This window comes from Triturus cristatus, chromosome 9 (assembly GCF_964204655.1).
Source record: "Triturus cristatus chromosome 9, aTriCri1.1, whole genome shotgun sequence".
NCBI lineage: Eukaryota > Metazoa > Chordata > Amphibia > Caudata > Salamandridae > Triturus > Triturus cristatus.
The window spans coordinates 1098468405-1098486512 of record NC_140592.1 but is presented as its reverse complement, the minus strand read 5'-3'; the positions used below and the strand labels follow the sequence as shown (position 1 = coordinate 1098486512).

Sequence of the window (18108 nt, the reverse complement as noted above, 5' to 3'; positions counted from 1 at the left end):
ACTGGCTAAACAAAAGAATGAGAAACAGTCAAATCGAAAAAGTTCTAGAGAGATTTGCACTAGAGAATTCACATGTTTAGGGTATAAATAAATACTTTAGGGTTCATAGGACTTTGTAGAAGAGACAGCTAAACCGAGAATTGTGTGATAGCTTACATATAACGATAAAAATTTTTTTTTTCAAATTATAGCAAGTACAACAATGAAACATAGAAACAAAACACTATGATCCCTGCAAAAAAACTCAACACAATGTCATACCTCTTAAAAAGTAAGACTGAGGTGATTTATTAATTTTGTTAAGAACACTCATACAAAGCACAGTAAAAGGCCACAGACCAGTAGATAAAATGTGGGTTCTTGACACTTTACAAATGTTGCTACAGTACTACCGATAAAACAGACTCCCAAGCTGGTTAGAATTGCAAGCACTTCTACCAGCAAGTGAATTCACCCGTCGGTTTTAGAATGTAATAAAGCTTTTAGTAGTTTCTTGATTCAAATAACACCAGTTTCAAAAAAGAACTTGTACCTGTAAAAATGCACGAATTAGGAAAATGTGATGAGAGTATTCTGGTTAGGCCTTGCTCTCAAACCATTGGATTGGTCTGCGGAATGGACCATATGAATCGGTCGTAATCTTATACTGTATAGTAGTGTCTTCAGTCATCACTTAAAATGTATACAGGTTATTATCATTATCTGTAAATATACAATATAAACAAATCTGTACATTCATGGCAAATAGCTTTGTTCTCCAAAACAGTAGGCAACTCATTAGCTTAAGACACCTTTGCCTGAAAAAACAAAAAGGCACATCTGAATAAGATGCATGCTTTAATGCTAATTTCTGTTTCAATCACCGGGCTAGGTAGTCCTTGTTCAAAAAAGTTGTCAAAAACAACCAAACATAGTGCATTTTGACATCTTCGTTTTATTTCCCAATCCATTTGTGTTGTTTTCTGTTCAGCAGCACATTGATGGAGCTGTAAAGACATGGCCTAACAAGTCTGAGAATGGCGCACCACCCATTCACAGACCTCCTGGATTTATAGAAAAGCGGGTGGTGAGTGGCCACAGAAGGTCGAAATCTGTAACGCACCACGTGTTTACGCCTGTGTAATCCACCATTCAGAAAGGCCACTCGTGCTCACATTAGAAAAATTCAACAAACGCACCTTATTTTGCTCAGTGCAATTAACTGATGTCAGTTCAAATTTAGTGTTGTTTACAGTGCAAAGTGTACATTATTTATACTGGCAAAACGGTGGGCACTGAGGATCCGAGAAGAGGCAATACTGCTGATCACCTGAGGGTCATATGCTGTTGGACTGCTCCAATCATGTAGTGTATGACTCGTTTCCAATGATTTTCCATCTGTTTTTGATGAACTGCACTTTAAGAGCTTTTTTTGTTACAGTATTATAATACATTTCCTTTTAGAATGAATAAATAAAAATGGGAACATTTTGCGTTGTATTCCAGTGTCAAAGACTATTATGGCTGTGGTCATTGAGGAGCCTCTGTGTGCTCAAGCAGAGCAAGTCTGTGTAAAGGAGGATGAGAAAGTTCCCTCTTGTAAGTCTTTGGTGGCAGTTTTGGTAACTGAGGGTTAGAATTCTGCCTAGGTGGGACTGGTGGAGCTTGGGGATGAGCAAGATTGTTGTGGCTAGTGCTAAGCACACAGCAGCGACGCAGCACTCTGGGAGATGGAGTACTTGGGGGTGTGTTCGGCGAGTTGGGGCAAGTGCTGGTTTCCCTGAACCAGTCCTGATCTCTGTGATGACGACCACCGGGAGGTGGCTGTAGATTCAAAGGACAGTTTATAAAGTGTTCTGGAGGCCTCAGTGGTACTGGAGGAGGAGTGTCTGGAAGAGGGTCCCTTGGAGGTGGTGGAGGTGGGCTGTGCAATGGTCCATCAAAGACAGAGCTGTAAGAAGGAACTCTGGGTTGTATCTTCGGAGGCGGAGGTTGTCTAGGCGGAATTGCAGGTGGGTCATCATCTGACCTGGAATTTCCCTGAAATGGAAAAAGGAAAATTATGGGACAATGAAGATCTTCACGAATAAGCACACTTCATTAACTTCCGATACCCAGGTGTGAAAAGTGTGAATGAGTAAATAACAATTTTGCAAACAAGCAAATCTAAAACAAACATATGACAGATTTTCATTACTAATTAAAGTACAACTTTCATACAGTTTTGTAAAAAATACCGACAAGCTCATGCCAAATGTTCATTACATACATATTTAGTGAAAAGAGCCATATACTTTTTCTTGCTCCAAGTATCTTGGCAAATTTGCTGTGCAAATTAGTATAATCCCTCCCAGATCCTCAAATCCAGTAGCCTAATAAAGGTATTTATTTTCCAGACCAAATATAACTTCCATAATTTCTATTCTGACACACTTCTTGTTACAATGCAAGACAACTGACAAGCAGCAGTTCAATCTGTATTGCCCATTTAGTGACTTTGGCAGCATTCAATGGAGTTACCGATTGACTACTGTGTAGGAAGCTCAACAACTGTCAAATGCCTCCGCTGTTGTTGACAGCCATAACGGGGTGGTAAAACACCAATTGGGCCTGCATATAGTTAGGCTAGAGGGCACAGGAGTCCAAACGAATTGAGTCCAGCAGAGCCCAGAAGCAAGGCCCTGGTCATTCTGTTTTTTGTGTGTATACCTCAGGTTCTCTCTCCTCACAGATGCTCCCCTCTCTAAAAAAAGTCGCAAACAGCTATAGTTTTGTTCTGCGTACATAACACTAGGCTGTTAGCTAGGACGGTGGTGGGTCTACAACGATTCCTGAATGAACTACTACACTATAACACTGAAAACACCCTTACGTTAACATTAACAAAACAAAAATCCTGATCTTCAGCTGACAATGATGACACTTTTAACAGACCAAAGGAATGGGAAGGTCGTTTCAGGGTATACCTATTTCAAAATTGGCATGCCTAGGATGGCCAGAGATAGGTGCTACTCAAACTACTACTCAAACTCTGAGGTTCAGAGCTGCAGCTCTCACATACGCGTTTTCTCATCAGGGTTCAACCATAGCCTGTTTAACAACTGACTAAATATTGAAATTAATCGACACTAAATATAACCCAGCATGACCATTTGGAAGGCACATTTTCCTTGACTGTCCACAAGCCTGGATACTATGATTTGAACCTCACTGTGTAGCTTCTTTCATCTTTCAAACACACCCAGTCAAGCACATATTTGACTGGATTGTGGACTGTTTCAACTGCATTCATCATCAAAGGTACTTTAGTAAAGTATATGTTTTGCTCAGCAGCAGATCAAAAATCTGTCTTCATCACTGCAAAAAATATATTATGTTCCCCTTGATGAAAGATCTAAGAGAAGGCTTTCTTCTTTCTAGCATACCTCAGGTCTCGGTGAAGGCCCTTAGGATGTTCTGGAAAAATGTATTGCTTCCATGGTAGTTCTAGGTTTTATTTGTGGTTTCAAAAGGCAGGCCTTCCCACATACGCTGTAATAAGGCAAAAACCTTAGCCAGTGCTTCATTTATTAAAAAGAAATACGTGCCGGGCCCTCGCCAGCTTTTTGCCACTGCTCTATGACGGGAGAACTGCAACGCACAACTAACTCCCAAAATTAAGAGCATCATGTAGCTGTCTTTCCAGCAACACAAGAGTAGGCAGAATATTTTTCTGTTTCCTATTTAAGACTCAGTAGGTGTCAAAGCTTTTCAGACTCAATGGTACAAGATTACACATAATTACAGCCAGAACAGACACCAATTGTTTCCTCGAAAATGGTCAATAGCAAAGATGAGGATTATTCGAGAGACTGCAAAAAGATAGTTGCACAGGAATGTAGGTCTGTCCTTATAAATGGCATGCAGTGCTGAGCAAATAGCTTTGAAATCCATTTAGATGGGCACAATGGCCAACAGAACTATTTGAGAACTTAGGTTATGTAGTCCCTTACCTAAATAAATTAAAGAAAATTGACTGCAGATATTTAGGGAGACTCCGATAAATTACACTGATGTAATCTAAGTGTCATGGTAGATTGGAAATGGTGTGATGCAACTAGATAAGGGAAATATATTAATATGTTAAAAAATAGTCCTTGGTCATTTCTGCATGTTTTTTTAAACTCTCAGAGGAAAGGAATTAAAAGATGGTGAGGAGTCAAAAAGGATAGGCTGTTAGCAGATTCAACTACAGTGCAACCTTACTTTAGTGATTCAAGCCAGCACCTATTACTATGATTTCTGATTAAGACTGCTAATGCACCAGTTAATTTTGGCTTCACAGGAAGATGGAGAGAGTTACCAGAACATGGTGTTTCGGGATAAATATAAAATGCTTTGCTCTGGGTACTGAGATTGCGGGAGCCTAATATAGGGGAGGTAAGACAGAATCAAGAAAGTTACTGAGAATAATAGAGACGTATTCTAAAAAAACTATATTCCGTTTTTTGAAATGTCAATACACGTATGCCACTGGTCCCTAGATGTATAACAAAGGTAACACAAAATACATGTAAAAAGTACCAGACAAAGCCAAAACTTTGACTAGGTCTGTAAGAATAGGAGAAATAATAATAATAAACTTGAGTACATGACCCTGAGTAAACTATTGCAACTTGTGTAAACTTGCATGTGTTTTTTCAGGTAGGATTTATAAACCATTATGACAGCCAATATTTACAAGACCACCCTGCCACCCCCCCGGCAATCTTCCATCCACATATTTTAAGATTGATAGTTGTTTCTTTCATATCTGGGTGTGACCAATACATTGAGGCCAGCTGAGAGTGAGTAAGAAAGACAATGCCAAGAAGACGCATGCTAACAAGAGAACTAAACAATTGACATTATAAATTGGTTCTCATTTAGAGCGCACATGAGCCTCAACTGTAACCTACAAACATCAACTGCAGAGTAGGTAGTAAAGTGTTGACATACCTTTGCGTTTGAAGTATCCTGATCAAACTTTTTACGAGGAGGAAGAGGCGGAGGAACCAGAGGCTCTTCACTCAGACGATGTAAACTGCCACAGGAACTGAAAAAAGATTCTAAAAGGTACACATTGTAAAACGTTGAATACTGTCCTAGTGCCTTTGAGACAATACATTGATCCTTACAAGAAACTTGCTATATTTAAAACTAGGATTCAAATAAACAATGGTCTGTAATACCAGAGCACGGCTGGAACAAGACATGTATCAAAGCCCTGGGTGCCTGGAACTATCAGACTGAAACAATCATTGCCACAGACAGAAGCACTGATATCACCAATCTGATAAGAATGTAATCAATCCCTGGCACAATGTACCTGCTTTTAAGCAGAGATATGTGAAGAAAGTTCTTAAAGCAAAGATATGCAGAGGTTGTAAACTTCAATAAATTCTCTGAAGATGAAATTCCCCCCCATAAAACCTTTCTTTTGCTTGAGAAATTTCATAAAGGTTTTTCTTTTTTTTAAATTAAAAACAATTTTAATGTGTTTTTTCCACTTGCTTTTTTTAAACGTCATCAACATTGTGATCTTCCTGAAGCGGGAGATGTTTTAAAATCATCCTAAATTTGGCAAGACGAACATTACACATTTCTACTTTTAAACTAAGTTTCATACCATGGGTCAAGCAGAGAACAAACCCCAGTTACTAAATTTGCTAATACAATTTTTGCAGGATTTAAAGATGCTTTAAATATAATTATTATTTTTAACAAATAGTTACATACTGAATGAGAACATAAATAAAGACATTACATAATAAATTAAACACCATCAAGTAGTTCGAGTCACAAGTATGCTTTAGTATTTGAAAATGCAAATGTAAGTCATGACAAATAAAAAGCAGGTGTACCTTAAACGAGTAATCTGTCTAATTCCCATACTAGTTGCAGTTGTCTGCGATCTTCTGTTTATTTTATTTTTAAGACTTGACATTTAGAGCTCAAAATATTTGAGTACCAAGGTATCTCTGCCACATTTGTGTCTTTTCACCCTATACGACTTTAGTGTTCTCAAACCAATTTGCTTTTGGTTTTGTTGTATTCAGTTTCCAAAACATTCAAATATGGCAAAATCTAATCTTGATGGAGAGTTTCGTACAGGAAATTATTTGCTGCATTAAAAGGGAGGCTGACTGAGGACAGTCACAGCTATTAGCTGTAGAAAAAGATCTATGTGAAGATATCCCCACTTGTTGAAAACAGGCTGAAAGATCGACTTATTAAACTACTATCTGTGTGTAGCATAGAGTAACCTGCAAGAGTGACCATCGAGATGTTCTTTTTCCACCTCTAGAATGTAATTAATAGGGAAGATCTCCATAGAACTACCAACCTCCACAGCAGAACTAAGTGGCAATGGGAATGAGACTATCCCTCCTAATTTTGTCTTCAAGTTCTCTGTAAAATATGGACAATTCTTTCCTGCAGAAGGAATGACGTAATTCCCATACATACTGCTTTCAATGCAAGACGACTGATATGGAGCATCACATTCTGAGTTTATCACTGTTTGGGAGTGGCAGATCATGGCTGTGAGCTCCCCAGCCATAGTGTTGTCACTGTTATCCGAGGAGCCGGTGGGTGACGACCTAATGTTTTCTGAAAATAATATTTTGTTTGAGTGTGGCTCTCATAATTGATAAGTCCCACTGGACAGAGAAATGTGTTGGAATACTCTTAGAGGAAAACTTATGGAAGTAGGGGACCCTGTTGCCTCATAAAAAAACATGCAACGGAATGAGGCCTCAAAATGAAAAGGGGTATGGATTGGTTAAACGTCTTTATCTTTCTTCAGATAGGTATGCCATGCAGAGCTAAATATCCATAAGAGCTCCTATACATTGAAGCCTTTAGTAATGAACTAGCAGACATGTTTAAGGAAAAGGTTGTGCTGTAATGGTGTACTGTACACTAACTGTAGACTTTTGGCTGTCTTTTCAGATACTGTGCAGTTACTAAAGAAATGTAAAGGTTGAGGTGTACTCCATGCAAATACAAATCAGAAGCCAGCTACTTGCACACTTTTGGCGCACGAGTGATGTTGCACTACCCTCCTAAGACAAACATGAGATATTGGAGATGCAAATTTTTATGAAAATAATCTTTTCAGTCTTGAGATTCTTACTGGTCCTCTAGTTGCAACAGCTCAGATTTATGCAGGTGATCATATAAAACATTTCTTCCAAGATAAATTGATTTAACTGAGGGCTTTCTTCTTCTTGTGGGTAATGAACAATTTAGTGTAAAACTGCAAGTTTAGGAGTTTACATATCTCCTGTACAGACTCTGGTGATTGTACATGAACACACAGAGGGGCGCAGTGTGACTGGAGGCAGGTTCATTGATTTCCTTGTCTGCATGGTGTAAGACTTCTCACCCCACCTTCTCACATTTAAGAAATATGATGGTGTCAGGGAAAAAGCACTTTGCAGCATGTCTCACCTTGAAGTTTTTTAAAGCTATAGAGTGTAAACTTTCTATTTGTGCTGGACGACAGAAATGGTATTCAAGGAAGTGGTTGTCTGCCATTATGCATTTCTCCAGAACTTGATTTTTTGGTGAAAGCAAGGGCTTGCTTTCGAATCAAACCATATCCTGTTTGCTGGAATATATGGAGATATACTGAAGATAAGCCTGCATGTACACACTAAGCCACTGAATGCAAGGACTGTGGAGATCACATTTTTATTACGTGCAAGCTGCTAAAGTGCAGCTACTCTTGCATTCAATGTCCAAAAGTAATTATTTGTACAGTATCTGCACTACTGCATTGTGGGCTTTGGAGAGAAGGACTATGAACCATTCTGTGGACACGCTCATTCTGAAGCAAGGACTTGGAAGAAAACCTAATTATTATTCTGAACTCGACGTCTGATAGCAATAGCAGGAGAGTGCACACCATCTGAACCACCACAACACATTCAGCAAACAGGTCTATGACTAACAATTCAACTGTTTTAACCAGTTTTGTGCTACCCCGCTGGTGCTGCACACGTCCATTGGCCGACGCGGCCCCGCCCACTCATTAATTCTCCCGCACTGCAGAATTCGCGCCGCGGTTAAGCGGGTAACAAGGAGGAATAGGTTACTTACCCTGTAAGCATCTGATAGTGTCATGTAGTGCTGTAGATTCACATGGTCTGCATACTTTTGTCATCTAGTGTTAGGTCCGGATATGTGCAAGTTGTTCTTCTTTGAAGAAGTCTTTAAAGTCACAAGACAAAGTGACTCCTCCTCTTGGTGATAATGCGCAGGGGCATTGACTATTGTTAGATTGTTTTCCTGCAGACGGGTGAAAAGGGAGTGAAAGTAAGTAGCATTGAAACGATGTCCATGCAAATGAAATAGTGTTAAGGAACTGCAATGGCCACAGGTGCCCGTGTAGGAGGGTGGACGCATGTGAATCTACAGCACTAGTTTAGTTTAAGACATAGTGCAGACAACTACCCCAAGGGGTTTCCCGGCGCATGGCAGTATGAGAGGATGCAGAGAACAAAGTGAATTATTTAAAAAGTAGGTCTTCAGGCATGTGTGAAACGCTAAAAAAGAAGTACAGTTCCTCAGCAAGTCTGGGAGAGAGTTCCAGAGTTTTGGGCCTAAATATGTGAAAGTGTTCCTTAATGCGAGATGGGCAGAACCTGGGTACAGTAAACGGCCTGTTGCGAGGACCGCAGAGATTGAGATAGATGGTATTGGCGAACCAGATCTAAGATGTATTTGGGTCCAACTTCAGCTTTTCCCTTGGACATATAGAGCTTTAAATTTGACGTGATTCGAGATTGAAAGCCAATGCAGCTCATAAGGAAGGTTTGAGGCCGTAGCGAATTTGGGCAGCCAATAAAGAAGCCTGGCAGCAGAGTTCTGCACTAGCTGCATTCGACAAATAGCAGTTTTCTCGGCTCCCAAATATAGCATCGAGTCTGGAGATAATAGGAGCTTGAATCACTATACTTTGGGCAGAGATGGAGATTAGCCATAGAATCTATTTTAGCCATCTAAGCATTGCGAAGCAAGTGGCCGTTACCATAGGCACTTGTGGCTTTATGGATAACAAATTATCCACAAGGGAGCCCAGGTTCTTAACCTTGTCCGAAGGTGTAGGTAGAACACCCAGGGAAGAGGGCCAGTGACATGGGCCCAAAAGAGCAGGGTTCTAGGCCAGAATCAGGACCTCAGTTTTATCCCCGTTAAGCTTTAGTAAGTTGTTAAACATGCACGAGGAGATCTGACTCAAGCCCATACTGAGGTCTGACGGCCCATGGCTCTGCGCAGATGACAAAGTGAAGATGATCGGAGGGTCATTAGCGTAGGAAAAAATGGACAACCCACTACTCTCTGCCACATCTGCTAAAGGGCGTATGTAGATGTTGAATAGCAATGGGCTTAACACAGAGCTTGCGGAACTCCAGAAGAGAGTGTGACTTAGACCCAGCAGTGGCAGAGAAAACCTGGAAAGACCAATCTGCGAGAAAAGATCAAAACCCCTCACTGTCAAAGGCAGCACTAAGATCTAATAGGATGAGAAGAACGAACAGATGCTTACAGAGTATCATATTCAGTTCGAGGAATGTGTGGCTGTAGCATGCTCTGCACAGACTGTAAAGCAGTCCCTCTATTAAAAAAAACGGTGGCTATCCTGTGGGTGTTGCAGTTGTTTGAAAGAGAGTACCTGTCCTACATTGGCTTATTGGCGTGCTAAAACATACACTCAATAATGCTTAGTGAATGTATATGGTATAGACCATGTAGCTGCCTTACAAATATCCGCTGTTGGGATATTGCCCAGGAAAGCTATGGAAGCCCCTATCTTACGAGTATAGTGTGCTCTAGGGGGTGTAGACAAAGTCCTTCTAGCTTTAGAATAATATGTTTGAAGACATTTAACTATCCATCTAAGAAATGCCTGTTTTAGATATGGGTTTTCAGTGTGAGGGGGTGAAAAAATAACAAAGAGTTGTTTAGATTTACGGAACTTAGTGTAGTTCTGTCAGTAAAACACATTAGAGCTCTTTTGACACTTAGTGTATGGAGTGCTCACCCTGCAACTGAATCAGGTTGTGGAAAGAAAACAGGTACCTCAACTGATTGATTGAGGTGAAAAGGTGAAACAACTTTTGGAAGGAATTCTGGGTTGCTTCTAAGGACCACCCTATCTCTATCTAGCTGTAAAACAGGCTTTTCCAAAGTTAGTGTCTGGAGCTCACCCACACGTCTAAGTAAGGTAATGGCTACTGAAAAAGCAACTTTCCAAAACAAGAACTGTAGAGAGCAGTTGTGTAGTGGTTCAAATGTTGTGCCCATAAGTCTGGTGAGCACTATATTGAGATGTCATGATGGTGCAGGTGGAACTTTTGGTGGAATTACTCATTTAAGGCCTTCCATGAATGCCTTAATAACCGGTACTTGAACAAGGACAAATGTTGCCGGTTTTGTAACTAGGCAGCAACTGCGGCTAGATGTAAACGTATGGAAATATAAGCGAGGCCTGAGGTTTGTAATTGCAGAAGGTAACAAAATGTTTTGCACAGTTGCATCAAACTAATTAATTTGTTTACTGCAGCAGTAGAAAGGAAATCTCTACTACTTTGCTGCGTAACATGCTCTAGTTGTAGGTTTATGTGCTCTTTAAGACTGGTCAGACATTCAGGGGGAAGATTAATGTATTCAAATTCTATGACCTCGGGAGCCAAATTGCAAGATTGAGCTCCTTTGGATTTGGGTGCCTGATTTCTCCATGGTTCTGAGTGAGAAAGTCCAGGTTGATGGGAAGCTTCTGATGGGGAACTACTGAGAGTTTGAGCAGAGTAGTGAACCATGGTTGGCGAGCCCAAGTAGGAGCTACTAGAATGAGGGTGAGAGACATTTGCCTCAGTCTTCGAACCACAAATGGTGGAGAAAAAGGAGGAAAAGAGTAGGCAAATCCCCCTGACCAGTTCATCCATGAGCCTTTTTCTTTGGATAGTGGGAGCGGGAACATGGAGGCGAAGTTTGTGCATTTCGTGTTGTCTGCAGTAAGGAATGGGTCTATTTGTGGAAACCCCGACTTGTGAAAGTATGAGAGAAGGACTTTTGGGTGGGGTTCCCACTCGTGGACTTGTCGCCGCATCCTGCTGAGAAGGTTGGCAAAGTGGTTGTCCATCCCTGGGAAGTGTTGGGCCAGCAGATGGATGTTGTGACTTGTTGCCGGATGCCAAATCATCTGAGATAGGGGTGATACCTGTAGAGAGTGTGTTATTCCCCCTGCCTGTTTTTGTAAAAGCACATTGTTGTCATGTTGTCCGTCCGGTGTGTTAGAAATGCTTTCAATGCTAGGTGAACAGCTTGAAGCTCGAGGTAGTTGATGTGGATACCCATGTGGATACCCTAGTGATTGGTATCCCAGAGACACTGAGCTGTAAGTACCTAAAGGTGATCACCCTATCATGTAAGGGATGCATCTGCTGTGAGAATTATCTGGGGAACAGGGTTGAGGAATGGCCGCCCCTTTTGATAAATTTCATGTGTTCCACCACTGCAGAGGGCGATGAGTGTGGCTGTTCGGCAACACTAGATCTTGTAGCTGACCAGGTTATCGAGACCACTGGCGCTCCAGACATTCTTGCAGCTGCAGCATATATAGTCGAACATGTGGCACAATGGCTATGCAAGGTGCCATAATGCCTAAAAGTCTCATCACTGTTTTGACTTATGTGTTGTTTGGGTTGAAACTGCTGTATCAGTGTTTGGATGTTTTTAATTCTGCCCATATTTGTGTACGCTACCCCCAATTGTGTTTCGAGTATGGCCCCTAGATACAGTTGAATCTGTAAGGGTTTAGGCTGGACTGTTCCCATGAGAACCAGGGCCAAGACTGATTTGCATATGGCTGGGTCTGATCTGGAGTGGCGTAGTGAGCTAAAAAATGATGATGGATTCAAATCAGACCTGTGACTAGGGTGTGTGTGTCTGAAAAGTTTCAGCACTCCGTCCATCATCTCCTTGTGTTTGCTTTGTCCGCCCTACTTTGGTAGGGTATGCCCACATGTGGGTCACCTGCTCATATTGCCACTGGATTCAAGCTAGCCTGGCTGATGAGGGGTGTTACCCCGAAACGGGTCCCAGGATGCTTGTTTCCGGTTAAGGGAAGACCAGCTTGGCAGTTCGAGCTGGACTGTTCCCATGAGGAACAGGATCAAGATTTGCATATGACTGGGTCTGAACTGTGGTGGCGAAGTAAGCTAAAGAACGATGATGGATTCAACCCAGATTTGTGACTAGGGGTGATATTCTGAAAAATGTCAGCACTCCGTCCATCATCTCCTAGTGTTTGCTTTGGGCTAAAATACAGCCAGTGTAAGACTGAATATGTAGCTTTTTCTGCTTTAGATCGGGCCACTTCAGTATGACCTGGAGGATGAGTTCTATCGGCAACTTCGATTTGGAAGCTTACGTTTTCTGTGCCGAAGCAGGCTTCTTTTTATGGCTCCGAATAGGTCAGAGCCGAAGGCAGTGGTAGTGGCTTGCTCAGAGCCAAATAAGAAGATGGTCAACTAGGTGGTGAGTCCGATCTCCTCGGTGCAGGTGCCTTGGCTTTCAGTGCAGAGCCCGAGGGAGTGGCACCCCGAAGCAGATGATTGGTACCTACCATGGTCTTCTGGCAGTGGTGGCCCGCGAGCCAAAGCATCGGTCGAAACCAAATATTTTTGGGAGGTGGAAAAGGGGCAGGTGTACTCACTGTCCGCTGGCCTGAAGGAATATCTTGTATTTGGAGTCCAGAGTTGAGGTTGGAATGGGAAGCAGGGCCCAATTTGGAATCATGGATGCAGAGGCCTCATGAAGCTCTTCCTGTTCGACATCTTAACCTAAGATGTTGGGCATCTCTTTGATCTCCTTGCGCTGCATTTGTCTGCGACAGTCCCCTAATGTCTTCTTTGATCGGAAAGATCAACATGCTTCACAGTCCGCTTAACGATGATCAGGAGACAGACATAGGTTGCGAATCTGATGGAAGTCGATTCTTGGGTACTTTGCCTGCCGCTTGGGGCAGGATCAGAATGGCGTTCGTTCCATTAGTAGTGCATTCTCGGTCGAAGCTGTGTGAAACTAAGAGGAGGCCTGAACGTGCGAGGCCCAAAGGCCGTGATGGGAAATCATTAAATCGACCGGCAAAGGTTATTTGATTTTCCGGATGTAAGGATGCAAAAAGCGACCAAAACAATACCAACTAGGGTGGAAATGAATAGCAACCCGAAAGGAACCGAAGACAGTCTCGAACCGGAGTGCCACAAGACATGTCCGAACCAGACAGCGGAAAGAAAATCTAACAATGGAGTCAATGTCCATGCATATTATCACCAAGAGGAGGAGTCACTTTGTCTCACGGCTCTAAAGACTTCTTCGAAGATAAACAACTTGCACACATCAAACCCAACACTTGATGGTGGAATTATGCAGAGCATGTGTATCTACAGCCATACATGCCTCAAACCAATCATTAGCAAATTAACTCTCTCTTCACACATTCAATAAGGGACATATGGACCATCTTCCTCCTATTGCCAATTAAATTATTTTAACCGCCATCAAACTATGTATTTACTGGGTAACTGAATTACACTTTCTGCAGTCATCCTCACTAAACTGAATATCGACCCTGATGATGACCAAAGGACATATAACTTCCAGGGTTGAAACACCCACTTGTTTCAAGTAGACACATGAGAAGCTTACCCACTGAAGTGTTTAGAATGAAAGAGCATACAAGAAAGAACCTGATATCAAGTCCTAAACTGAAAATTAAAACTCTAATGCTCCATTAATGAATTGTGCGATTTACAAGTACACGTGAGAGGTACTGAGCTTTTTTCCCTTAACACCAGAACAAGGCAATATTTGTAAGGATGGAAGAGTAGTGTGATCCTGCACAGATTAACCTCTGGAGGCAGGAATGTTACAGGCAGCTCAGAGAGCCTGACCTACCCCATACTGCCTGTGTTTTTTTAATGGCTTTGAAGCTGGAGCACCATTAGCAGTACTACACTGTTTTTTGGATGTTATGAGGTTTGATTAAGTTTTCTGGTCCATCGAGATCCCAGGTCTTGAAACTAGAAACATTTCCGAAGGTACTCGCAATAGTGGCCCTCCTGGATTGGCCATCTGAAGGCCAGTACTTGTGGGGACTACCCTCGCACAGATACCAGGAGGTGATGGTAAAACAGGTACCTCTCCCAAATCCCAGATACAGCTGGTGGGGTCTTGCCACAAAGTGGAATTCTTTATGTGCTATTAGTCCTATTCTGGGAAACATCAGAAGATTTGCAATTAGCAGTCGCTAAACTACTGCACAGAATGAACATGAGCCCATCAGATTAAAATTCAGGACAACAAACCCAATAGCAAGTGCAATACCATTCCACCTCTCCTCCTGATAGAAACAGCATCTATCACATTTATCCGGAGCAGAGTCACCAAGTATGAAGAGTTAGCAAAAAAAAAAAAAAAACATGACATAGTTGCATTTTTGCACACACTTTTATTCCAACTTTAAAAGTGGGAGGTCTACAGTTTTGAGTCTTGGAAATCAAAGTACAAATATATTTTAAAGAAAAAAAGGGATCCCCTGGTCAAGTTACTTAGCCAAGAATGTCCTTCCCATAAGTACGCAAGCCTGACATACATTTATTACTCCATTTTTAAAAGTGATAGGATTCCAAGCTTCTGCTTGAGAAGAGACCAGAAAATCTGGGACATCTTGCAGCAATACTAGGTTTTGAAAGCTAGATACACCAAGTAATCCAGAAAGGGGGTCAGTTCAGTTAATTACACACACCTTCAATAATCATAAGTGCAACTAAACCAACTGGAAGAGTTACTTACATTCGGTAACATTATATCAGTCTAGCCGCAGATTCCTTAACTTAGACTATCTCCCCCAGCTGTCAGACTGGATACAGAAAATCTTTTTCCCCCGCAATACCTCTGCACGTCGTGAGGTGGTGTCGCCTGGCTCCGTCCTGACGTCGTCCACGGAAGTGACGTCAATGGAGCCATATAAGCCCCTCCAGGCGTGCTGACGTCAGTTTTCTACACAAAACGTTTCCGCACCACAACGTGAAGACATGCAAAAAACTGCGATAGGATAGGAACAGTGTGTGTTAAAAAAGAGCAAAATTGTTGAAACAACATAAGTAGCATAAAAATGAGAGTCAAATCATTTGGAATGAGAAACAATTGGAAGTTGAAAAAGCACCCAGTACTCTGAGGGACTGAAGGGAGCTCACAGAGCACTTGCTGCAAGCAAGGGCCCAATAAATTGCCAAGTTGTGCCCCACCACGAGGGGGTAACAGCTGCGGCACAAAAGATATGACAAGCCAGGCACAGCTTGTCACCACAGGAGGGAAATTAAAAGAACCACAATATCCAAACAACATGTTGCAAGACAAGTGACTAGAGGTGAATGACCACCATAAAGTTCACTACACACACCCTCCAGAGATTGAATGACTGTAGCACCAAAGAGAACCCAACCCAACTGACTGCCATAGAAAGAAGGAGGCACAGGCGTGGGCGGTGGGAGGGACTAAAAAACAGAATAACTCCACGTGTGAAGAACACAGGTGGAGCAACATGAGAAGGCAGTGAAAAGTATAGACCTTAACCACCTAAAAATGTGGATGGGGTGGAGACTCAAAGGGCTCGAAAGCCGAAAACCCCCCCTGCGCCAAAGGAAGGTGCGAGAACACGCCACCAACCAAACACAAGGACGGAGTGGAGGCTGAAGGGCCCCACACAGGAGAACACACCCTACCCCAGAGTTAGGTGCGATAGCACACCTCCGGAAGACCAAGGCCACCAGAAGGGGGTGGGGCTAGGTGGAAAAACACCATATGAAAAGGCCTTCGTAGAGCGGGGAGGATGGGTGGGCGTTAAGGAATCTGCGGCTAGACTGTGTCTCTACCAGATATATCGTTACTGAAGGTAAGTAACTCTTCCATCTGATAGAGATATCTAGCCGCAGATTCCTTAACTTAGAATAGATACCAAAGCCATACCCCATAGGAGGAGGGTCTGTGAAACAAGCACCAAGTTCCAGGAGAACATATTCGTCAAAAGGCTGACGAAATACGGTGGGAACCACAATGCCAGGGCAACTGACATTAGACCCAGGAAACTTAGTAAGGGACATGCACATGGGACGGCAAAGACACCAAAATCCGACGAGGGACGGTGTGAGACCTCTCTCGCCCAGACACAGACGAAAGGAAATACAGAACTAAAAAGATCAGTGCCAAAGTAAGAAACAATGCAGTGACTCCTTCAAAGAAGGATCCCAGCACCGGTCCCTATGATCCATGAGGAACGAAGCCCCAAAGGGGCAAAACAACATAACGGTAGAGCATACCGCCTGAGCATACACCACAGTGGATGCCAAAATGAAACCGGGGACAGTCCGAAGACTGTCCGGCCAAGCACAGGAGCCGCAACAGGAGGCCCGTGTGTGTAAGAAAAAACACACAACAAATGTGTACCCCCTAGGACAAGTGACAACAGTGGCAGGGCCAAACCCAGAGTCTAGTGCCAACAGAGACAGAAGAGCCACCATTGAGCAAAAGCTCAGTAGGTAGGCATGCAGCCAAACGTACCAAAAGGTACCACTGTGAGGGGATAACCTGCAAAGCCAGGAACACATAGAGGACTCTATTCCGAAGGGGAGAGAGCAAGAAGGCCTGATACTAGGGCAAAAAGAACCTAGTATGCGAGCACCCCTGTGGCGTGTAAAACCTACGACATACACACAAAGAGACAGGAATGTTGCCACACATACTTGAAGTGACGAAACCCTAAACAGGGGAGTCGCTCATTCGGTACCACTGTACCGGTGTGCGGCATAACAGGCACAGAACGCAGAAAAGACAACAGTTCCCCGAGGTGGAAGAAACCTTGTCTCCCGTGAGGCAGGCGGAAACATAGACCATGATACTGCCAGTAAAGGATTAAGAGAAGGCACAGACGGAAGGGAAGAAACCTGGTCTCCCGTGAGGCAGGTGGAAACATAGACCACGATACTGCCAGTAAAGGATTGGGAGAAGGCACAGACGGAAGTCTGTCACCAAAAAGCATACACCGCCATAGACCGACACCGTCTACCAACAAGGAGAATGTCGAGAAGAATACATGCACAGTAATGCTACCTAAAGAAGCAACTGTGCCAGAATGGGAGGAAGAACTCAAACCCAGAAAAACAGCTGGTGGAGAGCCCATCACCAGTGCTACAAATGTGAGTAAGAACCCACACCCCGAGAAACCGCTGGGGTGGAGCACAGATCCATTAGCAAAAAGTAATAGACAAGAGCCACTCCTTGAAGAACTAAGAAATATGCACAGGGCAGGAACGGACAAACTGGACCCCCTGTCCTGCAAGAAGCAAGGGACCGGAGACCCTGCTAGGGAAGTGGGGTAGGAAGCAACACTCAGCCGAGACAGAGCCGGCGGGAACTCCCCTTGCCTTAGGCAAGAACCCCGACAGTGCTTAAGCACAACCAGTATGCACCAATACGGCAAGTATTCACAGAATACAGAAGAGACTGTTCCGGAATCTAACAGAGGAACCTGCCCCCCAGGGGCGCATGTCCACCTGTAGACAGGCAAGACGGGCACAGCGATGCTGCAAGAACACGCCAGGAAAGAACAGGCGTGACAAAACCCCAATGAAACAGCAGGGAAGGACGCCCCTATGGAGGCGGGGATGTATTACGGACCAACTGTAGACAACCAACTGTAACCCCCGGAGATACCCCACATAAGGTAAGGCCCAACCCTACAAAAGAAGGGTCCCTCTTGAGACAAGCTCATATGCAGAGGCTCAAAAGAAAGGTAAACACAGCTTAACCAGCTGTACCAGAAAAAGGAAATAACACGGCTGAACAGCCACACAACCCAGAACATATGTAACCAACAACGGGTAACAGAAAAGAAAGTAATGGCACCGTCACAAAACCAAAAATCCTCCACGAGGATTAAAACCTGGGAAGACAATCAAACAGACAGGAGGTGCCTGACCGCCGAATCAGCATGGGCGTCAAAAAGAGTGCCCCATCAAATGGTAGATCTCTTAGCCG

General features: G+C 43.1%; 1 protein-coding gene across 1 annotated transcript in view; it reads right to left on the bottom strand.

Moving 5' to 3' along the window:
* Window positions 1-260: 260 nt before the first annotated feature.
* SOS2 (SOS Ras/Rho guanine nucleotide exchange factor 2) overlaps window positions 261-18108 on the bottom strand; it is a 324695-nt gene continuing 306847 nt past the window's right edge. The window contains exons 22-23 of the mRNA XM_085627000.1: window positions 4957-5066; window positions 261-2019 (exon numbers count right to left, since the gene is read on the bottom strand). Of these exons, the coding sequence (XP_085483126.1) occupies window positions 1510-2019; window positions 4957-5066 (620 nt within the window). The 3' untranslated portion in view covers window positions 261-1509. The remainder of the gene's footprint in view (window positions 2020-4956; window positions 5067-18108) is intronic.